At 33.5% G+C, this 10,068-nt stretch overlaps 1 protein-coding gene across 1 annotated transcript; it reads left to right on the top strand.

Moving 5' to 3' along the window:
- The first annotated feature begins 8,064 nt into the window (after positions 1-8,064).
- LOC132274368 (vacuolar iron transporter homolog 1-like) lies at positions 8,065-9,015 on the top strand. Its single transcript, XM_059775632.1, has one exon. It carries the CDS (start codon positions 8,154-8,156, stop codon positions 8,814-8,816), a length of 663 nt encoding a protein of 220 aa, XP_059631615.1. The 5' UTR covers positions 8,065-8,153; the 3' UTR covers positions 8,817-9,015.
- Positions 9,016-10,068: the final 1,053 nt, after the last annotated feature.

Below are 10,068 nucleotides of genomic sequence, written 5' to 3'. Positions count from 1 at the left end.
GTCCTTAGGCTATTCTTTAGAGTTATATATATATATATGTATATGTATAATACAAACTATGTATACACACGAAATTGCAAATGTCAAAATCCCTATAAATTTTGCTCGCCTTAGCATTTGGCGTATTTGTGTGGGGTGTGCTACTGCGTAGGAGTTACGTCTTCCACTTTGACCATGGAAGTATTACAATACAAATAAATTGTATATAAGTCTACAGAGAGAATTTTTTCAGTCTATTTACCTTCATTTTATTGTAACCAAGACTGTGATGAGAGTCTTTAGTGGGCGTCACCATCGTTTTTCTCTTTCTTTCTTAAAGTCATGAGTCATGTCACATATTTCATTCATTTTGGAACGATATATATTAATTCTTTCATATATAAATATGGTGGTGTCACACTAAATTAAATAATTCAAATTCAGTAGCTATTACATATTTAATTGATTTTCCAAACGATGTGTATTAATATATTTTGATTTGTATAGGACAATTCAGAATTAATATTTTTGATAGTGTCCTTTTTATTCTTTCCATGTACATTTTCCTTTTTCCTTTGGCTGCCCTGTCTTAGAGGGTTCTTTTATGTAGTTTCTACGGAAAGATGACCAAAGCAACGGTTTTCTCTTTCGGTGGGGTTTTAGGATGGACTTTCGGGCATTGGTAGAGCACTCGTGGTCTTGACTCATCAAAACTCGTGTTGAAATTTCTTTGTAATATCTTATTACATTTTCTTATGGTCCACTTTTGGTAGTTGAAGTGTTTTGATTGGACTGGATATCTTATTACATTCTCTTATGGTTCACTTTTAGTAGTTGAAGTGTTTTGATTGGACTGGATATCTTATTATATTCTCTTATGGTTCACTTTTCGTAGTTGAAGTGTTTTGATTGGACTGGACCACACGGTGAAAAACCATGACGAGATTTTTGATATGATGAAGGGATGAAATGTGCGAGCATAGCTTGATTGAGCATATGATTTTATTGCATGTCATGATAATTTAGTTCAAATACTTGTTAATTCTATTATCAGATTTAGAAGTTAGATTAATAGGTGTAAAGAGTGGAAATTTGGCACTCCTAAAATTTACCGGAGACATTAACCATTAGACTATTGAGGCATCTGCAATCTATGATGATATATATATATATATATATATACCTATCCTTTGAAACATTTTATAATTGGTTTGAATTTTTTGTCAAACCAATTATATATATATATATATATAAACATTTTATATATATATATATATATAATTGGTTTGACAAAAAATTCAAACAAATTATAAAATGTTTCAAAGGATAGGTATTGCGCTAAACATTCATAGCAAGTGCCAAGTGCTTGTAGTGGTTGGCACCATCATTCATGTGCCTTGTGTTTCGGATGAGAAACTCAAGCACGTGAATCTCCTTAAAATGTATTGCAGTTGTAGCCACACTATTATTATTATTATTATTATTATTATTATTATTATTATTATTATTATTATGTTGTCTTACAATCACTTTTTATATAATATTTCAATGTTTCTATTTGTTTAGACGTAAAATATTTTTTATTTTTTGGTGTTTCGTTGTCAAAAATTTAAGTAAAATATTTACAAAGTAAAATATTTTATTAAAACCTAACAAAAAATTACTTACCCATCAAATTTCGAAAATTATTTTACAAACCCAACTCTATGGACTCAACCTTAACTTCAACCTAGACCTTTATCAAGTACTAAAAAATAAAATATATTTATTTTACTTGAAAATGAAAAATATTTTTCGAAGAAGATATTTACGTCGAAAAAAACGGAGCATAAATACTTGCGGTCTTGAATTGTGCCATTAATAAAAACCCTAAAGGTAACTTAACCATATCTAATTTGTACCTGCTTATTTTCATCTTTGCTTGAAAATGAAAATTTTTAAAATTTCCCATTGTTTGGCACTTGGCATCTTCACTAACTCCATTGAAGATGACAACAGTTTCAGTCTCTAATGCAATGAGAAAGTGGGTTCAAAGCCCTAATTCAAAGAAACCATCAAATTAAGAGGCCTTTTTATGCAATCCAATTCAGACTCTTTTAGCCCAAAACGAGGCCCAATTTCTGGCCAGGTCCAAAAGATATACAAGCAAACTTACTCTATTTTTGGGCTGGCCAATAGGCCTGGTTGGTTGACATTGATTGTTGTGTTCTTTCAAACTAATGGTGTGTATTTTTAAATGTGGAAAGCCCATCCCATCAAACTGACTCATCTCCAAAGTCCAAAATACAAGAATGAGCAGAACATTCAATTTGGGCTAGACAGGCCATTATTAGCTAGGACTTGGGCCCAGTAGACTTTTGCAAAAAAAGCTTATAGCTATGAAGTGACACGGCAAATTTCAAAAAAATAAGACACGGACACGGCGGGGATACGCCTATAAAATTATATATATATATAATTATATATTCAAAATATGATAACTAGAACATTGCTCATTCATTTTCCTAATAACAAATAGGTATATATAAATACAAAATTGCAAATAAAACAATAACAAATAACAGGACCAATTTCAATAATTTCATCTCTGTTATAAGAAAAACATAGACAAGACAAAACAGAAAATAAATGAAAAATAAAGTTAATCCAAATTTCAAACAAAGATGTGCAGAAGAAATATAGCTATATTGAGCTAAATATGTATATGAATAAACATATATACTTTCAGTCTTTCACAAAGTCTTGTTCATGTAACTTTAAAAAAAAAAAATGTCTTGTTCATGTAAAGAGATAATTGAAGAAGAGGAGAGACTGAGAGAGGAAGTGAGAGAAAATAAAATTTATGTGTAATACTCTGTTGTCTGTAGTTGTTTTTTTTTTTTTTTTTTTTCAAAATTTTACTTTTAAACTTTTAAAATTAGTAAATTACATTAGTTACCCCATTTATTTTTTTTAAAAAAATTACAAAATATACCCCGCCGTGTCCTATCTTTAAAAAAATTACAAAATATACCCCGCCGTGTCCCCCACGTGTCCGAGCCGTGTCCACCCCATGTCCTCTGCGTATCCAAGCCGTGTCCAATAAAAAATAATTTCTGGACATTTCAAAGAAGTGTCGGACACGAGTGTCGATGTCCGACACTGATACAGGACCCCTGGAAAGAGTGTCCGTGCTTCACAGGCTTATAGTTATGACCAGTTAAAGTTCCTCTTCGAATTTGTGCTCCCATCTGGTCCAAGTTCTAATCCACAACTCAAACCACGTTGTTACTACAGGGAACAAAATCCTCTCCAGTTCGGGTTTTGTGTTGTATAATGGATTTAAAATTATACTTTTTTTTTTATTTTATAAGATGCTTCCCTAATTTAATGAAACCGGACCACTGTTGTACCGAAGAGGATTTTGGTCCATTACCACAATGCCGTGTGAGGCAAAAAATGGGCCCACATGGCTAATCAGACTCCATTTGGGCAACAATGAGAAGACAAGAGATTTGGATCTTTGAGAGTCAGCTTAGAATTCACACAAAGTTGCAGATGATCATTCCCACCATCATCTGTCCCACTCCCACCATTAAATAAAAAAAGGCCCCACTGCTCCCAGTCTTCACATCAATGGCACCTTCAACAGGGCTCTCCATGTCCACTCATTTAGTGCCTACTCACAATGTGCCCAAAAAGTGTACATATAGAGTCAATATAACAAAGTGTTTGTCTAGTGTATGACACACGACCTAATTTTTGACATTATTCGTAAAACTAGTCTAAGATTCAGATCCATGACAATATAATTCTTATCCAAAGTTTAACAAGCACGAAAACTTGAGTTCGATTAAGAAGTGTAACTAATACCAAGAGTTAGGTTTATATCTAATCTATTCTTTTGGTAAACACCCCGATAAATTTCCAAAGATTCAGGTAGGATGCCTTCTCACTCCGAATCGAGTAAATCGTTAAACATAATAACGGAAGCGTAGCCCAAGTAGTCATAAGCTTCTGGTGAGAATTGAATCACAGACTTGCTGATAGGAAGGTACCGAAGCTCAAAGAATTTTACCACTGTACTGTTAGTACTCGGTGGTAAATTATGAATTATTTTAAAAGACCCATACCACCATCATCTTTAAAAAAAATAAAAGAATGATAATGTTAAAAAAAAAAAAATAACATGGGTATGTTTTATGGAAAGTTGAAAAGGAAAGGAGCTAGGAGAATAAAGGACCACCAAAGCCACTATATGGGGGGATTAAGATAATACAAGAGCTGGTGGCATTCGTGTGGAATGCACACTCCTTCCCCATTTACTTAATTATATTATCTCCTTCGATCCCTTACCCTTTCTCTCTCCCTCGTCTAGTGCTATCCTCTTCACCAATCCAATTTTGGGCTTTCTTTTATTTGTTGTTCCATGGACCCAAAACCAATGAATCATCAACAAGTACATGCACTTCATAATGACCATGTTGACCAATAAAAATTGACTTGCACACAAAATGGATTGAAATTCTGAAGAGGAAATTATTTTCAGAGTTTATCCCCAATTAGTGGAAAGTTTTTAAATAAAAACTAAGATCTCAACAACTACGTACAGAATTATTAAATGGTAAACAAAGACTCACACCTCACGTCTAAACGGGAGTTAATTCTTGTCCAATAAAAGAAAAAAGACGATACATGCTCGATGGTTAATAATAGAGTGCTGACACCACAAAGCACACATACAAAACCCTAATACTTTGTTATGTTCATTATTATTGGTGCACTTTATATTAATAATAGGCCTAAAATGGTGGATCTTGGACCGTTGAACATTTTCTCTCTCTTTTAGTTATAGTGCTTAAATTTGTTAATATTACAAGTGGTAAACTTTGATTAATTGGTCAATGAATCTAAAGTTCCTTGACTTATTCTCTTTCTTAAAGTTGTGAGTGTATATATATATATATATATATATATATATATATATAATAAGCTTGTGTTATTGCTTCTAAAATAAGCTTACTAGCTTTAGGCTCATTAACTTAACATTGGCATAATTTGGTTGTCTTGTTACGTTTAAGGTAGGCTTGGTTCAAACCTATTATAGCTTTTATAAGAACTAGACAGGAGATGATCATAATGAGATTGTTCCGATCATGAAGATGGTATGACATAAAAGAGAAAATATTATGAAAATAATAGGATAGTATCAAATACTTTGGCTTCTATATTGCTTCTTTTCTCTCTCATACCTTTCCATAAACATCACTTCAATAGTTCAATACCTAGATATTAATATTATATATATATATATATATATATATATATATATATATATATACAGACTCTATAGCCACTATAATTATTTCTGAGAACTTTAACACGCCTCTTCACCCTAAGGTGCTCCGGGTATGTACCACGAGAATGTAGTATTTATTAGTTGAGAGTACTACATAAGTAAGTATCTCCAGTACGTATTTAATATTTTTCCCTCATTTAGAATTTGAGATATGTCATTTAAGCCAGAAACCTCAACTTGTATAAGGTGAGATCCACGGATCAAACTCCATGATTAGAAACTTGGATCGTCATTAGATTAGTAGCTATAAACAATAATTCTTATCTGCTATATATATATATATATAACTAGGAATTTACAAAGTTGATAAGATCATAATTTTCGAAAGAAAACGGATTGATGAATGCTAGCTAGCTATGTGATCGACATGGATTGGATTTATTTAAGATCATGTATTTGTCGTGAAGGAGTGATATGATTAGCTCTGTAAAGTTGCAAACATGGGGACAATTTAGTGGTTTAATTAAGCTTTATGGCATGCTGAACATCCATGCCATGAACGGGTGACGTATAAACTAAGAAACTGAAAGGCTTAAAAAACGCTTCTTCACTCTGCATGAATTTTGTCTATGTATATACATACAACATATTGTCATGCTTTAGTCGTGAAATCTTTCCACTCTGGTGTACCTGCCTTAAAGTTGACGATCTCTCTCTCTCTTTTTTCTTTTCTTTTCTTTTTTTTTTAAGTTGAAACTCTTCTTTCTGTCTTCTATTGGATAATACGACCAATATTTCACTACAAGACATTGTAGTTTTTATAAAAGGTTATTTAAAGCCACTTTTAACCGCGGACCCATACAACATATTGTAATGCTTTAGTCGTGAAATCTTTCCACTCTGGTGTACCTGCCTTAAAGTTGATGATCCGATCTTCTTTTTTTTTTTCTTTTTTTTTTTTTAAGTTGAAACCTTCTATGGGTTTTATACCAATATTTCACTACAAGACATTGTGGTTTTTATTAAAGGTTATTTAAAGCCACTTTTAACCGCGGGTTCACACAAAGCAACCCCACAGAATAAAACACTTTTTACAATGAGAATCTTTTAAGAGTAATGATACTCACCTCAAGTAGTTAGAGTGAAATAACATAATCATATGATTTTTAATTGAGTATTTATGTTAAATACAAATAAGTGAAGGATCTCACTCTCTCATTTGTTACATAAATGACCAATTAAAAGCAGTAGTATCTTTTAATATAGTTTTATTTAATGAGATATACTTTAAAACTCTTGGTGCATTGATGACATAATATCATTAAGTGATTAAATGATATAACCTAACAATAGAACCCACTAAAGTAAATATATTTTTACTTATGAGACAAAATATAATTGGATGATGATATTGATGACGCATATCACCAATGCAAAAAAGTCTTTCTCCTATTTTGAGTCTGGATCTTCAATTGTAATCCCTACCTGTTGTAATAGGGGAGAAAGACACTTGGACCAGTGATATTACGTGGTATGTGCCATCAACTAATTATATCATATCACATAAGTAAAAGTACATTATTTTGGTGAATCCTACATGTCAATATTTGATCAATTAGTGATATCACATCATTATTAAAAATTGGAGCAATAAAGTATTTCTCGTAGTAGTACTATACACTTTGCAACACATTGCATGCCTTTCAAAACATTACATTTACTTTTTAACCGTCATTTTCAACACATTATCAATTTTTCAACACATTAAATCTAGCTTAAATAAGTAGACTTAAAGTGCTAAAAATAGGTTTAATGGCGTTTAAAAAAACCCTAAAGCACCAGGGATTACGACAGAGGATCTGGGCGCGACTCTATAAATGGAGAATATATATATCACCTGCCATGGAAATGTAAAAAAAATTTCGCAGTTTCATAATTTTGATTATCGCGAAGATAATCTCTCTCTTTCACATTTGATACCCTAATCCAAACACGAAACCCTTATTTCTATCTCATCGAAAATCCCTATCTCTCTGAAGCCCTAACCCTCTCTCGATTCATTCTCTGTACTCTCATCTCTATCATCAGATTTTCATCCCTTTGTCTCACTCTCTCATTCGATTGAAACCCTAACCCTCTCTCAGTTCACTCACTCACTCATCCTTTCTCTCTCCTTTTTGCTCGTCACATAAAGTTAACTTTAGCATCAGATCGATACCATCCATCATAAAAATGTAAAAAACATTTTGCAGTTTTATATCATCATATTTTCATCCCTCTCTATGTCTCTCGTTCTATCGAAGCCCTAACCGGCCCCTTTCTCGATTCAATCTCTCCATTTTGGCTTGTCATAGAAAGTCAACTTTCTATACCAGGCATAGCCCATCGTAGAAAGTGGACTTTTTGTGATCGACCCACGTCACCTGGGGGAGAAGTTCGATCATGACACTTCTATATGTGGACGCTTTTTAATTATGTAAACGTGTAATGAAAATCGTAAACACAAAAAGTGTGCGAAGCAGACAATATCTACACTATGTGACTAAGTCATGACAATAACTATTAATAGACCAGCATTTGAAATCCCATTCCTAGCTGGTGTATTGCTCGACCATATAAAGCAATATCATTATATTTATTATAAGAAAGATTTTATCAAGTCACCATTTTCTTTTCTTTTCTTTTTTTCTTTTTTTTTTTTTACCTTAGTGGCCTTACCCCACATTTGCCTCCACTAAAATAAAATTCTACCATTAGAAAAAACATATTTTTTGAATTCCTTCCCTATAAATACCCTTCTTGAGGGCGTGTGTCTTCCACACTCCTCTGTATCCTCCTCCCTTCACTGTCATCATCCCTTTCAATCACTCTTATTATCCCATTTTCATTTTCATCCATGGCCTCCAACCAAACTCCTCTCTCCGACGCCAAATTCTCCGTCCAAGTCCATGATGTCGAGCAACAAACGAGCCTAGAGCTCGAAGAACAGGACATCGACTACTCAAAAAGATCACAATGGCTACGTGCGGCGGTCCTAGGAGCCAACGACGGGTTGGTCTCCACTGCATCCCTAATGATGGGTGTTGGAGCAGTGAAGGAGGACGTGAAGGTCATGATCTTGACCGGGTTCGCGGGTCTGGTAGCCGGAGCCTGCAGCATGGCCATAGGAGAGTTTGTGTCGGTGTATTCGCAACTCGACATAGAAGTTGCTCAAATGAAGAGAAAGAAGAAAAGGGTAGACGGTGGACAGAGAGAAGAGCAAGATGGGGAGAAGGAGAATTTGCCAAAGCCAATGCAAGCAGCTGCAGCGTCGGCTTTCGCGTTTTCAGTCGGCGCAATGGTGCCATTGCTAGCTGCATCGTTTATTAAAAAGTATTGGGTGAGGCTGTGGGTGGTGGTGGCCGCAGTGACCCTGGCTTTGGTGGTGTTTGGGTGGTTAGGGGCTGCATTAGGGAGGGCACCGGTGGTTAGGTCATCTGTGAGGGTTTTGGTTGGGGGGTGGCTAGCTATGGCTGTGACCTTTGGCTTGACCAAGTTGATTGGGTCCAGTGGGTTGTGATTCTAACCTTTGGTACTCTTTGTTGGTTTGTTTGTTTTTTTTTTTTTTTTTTTTTTTGAAGTGGGGGCTTCAACTTTTTCTTTCTCACTTATTTTCCCCAAAAAAAAAAAAAACTATTTCCTTCTTTTTTTTTCTTATCCTACGTACTTTTTCTTGTATATCATGAAATGTATCAAAATAATAGAAAATGGTTGTGGAAGTCTCTCTCTCTTTCTCATGAAATTATCAAAATAATAGAAAATGGTTGTGGAACTCTCTCTCTCTTTCTCAAGAAATTATCAAAATAATAGAAAATGGTTGTGGAACTCTCTCTCTCTCTCTTTCTTGCTCTCACCACCATTGATTTTTTCTTTTCTTTTCTTTTTTTTCTCTTTCTTGCTCTGACCATCATTGAAGTTTTTTATTTCTTTTTCTTTTTTTTTTTGGTAAATAAGGATAAAAAAAATAAATAAGGAAAATATACAAATACAAATGGGGCATACCCATGCCCTGCAAGAGGCCCAGAGCCATTCCGGCCAAAGCAATATACCAGTCCAAAAACAAAAGCCAATAAGAGGAAACAAAAAACATATGTACAAAAATGTGAAGTTCAAACATGGCCTTAAATTCAAAAAATAACAGAACCCTAACCGATAACTAACTGTGATTATTAAGTTTGTCATATATATACAAATATTTCTTCTTATTTGAAAATTACACTAAACTTTCCTGTTAGTAGGACTTAAAATAGAGCATTCGTATTAATACAACTCAAAATTCATATTTTGGCATCCTGTTAGTAGGACTTAAAATAGAGCATTCGTATTAATACAACTCAAAATTCATATTTTGGCATCAAGATTCATATGTGAACAAATTTGATTTAGATCTAAACTTTATTCCATTTAAGAATTATCTACATCCATAAACTATTGAAATATGTGGTGGATATTTTAATAAAAATTCATATATATCTTTCACTTTGTCAAATAAAAGATTCATACGTGATTTCGAATTCAACATTCAAAATTTAAATTCAAACTCATTAAAATAGATTTCGTATGAGAACAGATCTCAAGTCAAGCCACTCTACTTTAAGCCCAACCTGTATGATACCTTTATACATGTTTTCGAACTCAAATTCAAAATTAAAATTCAAACTCGTTAAAATGGATTTCGTATCAGACCAGATCTCAAGTCAAGCCACTCTACTTTAAGCCCAACCTGTCTTATACTTGTCTAACACGTTTTCGAACTCATATTAATAATTACT

This window comes from Cornus florida, unplaced genomic scaffold (genome assembly GCF_030987335.1).
Source record: "Cornus florida cultivar Cherokee Brave unplaced genomic scaffold, ASM3098733v1 CherokeeBrave_3.0.0_Hap2_Chr09, whole genome shotgun sequence".
NCBI lineage: Eukaryota > Viridiplantae > Streptophyta > Magnoliopsida > Cornales > Cornaceae > Cornus > Cornus florida.
Note: the sequence above shows the minus strand (reverse complement) of the source record. Positions and strands in the feature narration are given on the sequence as shown.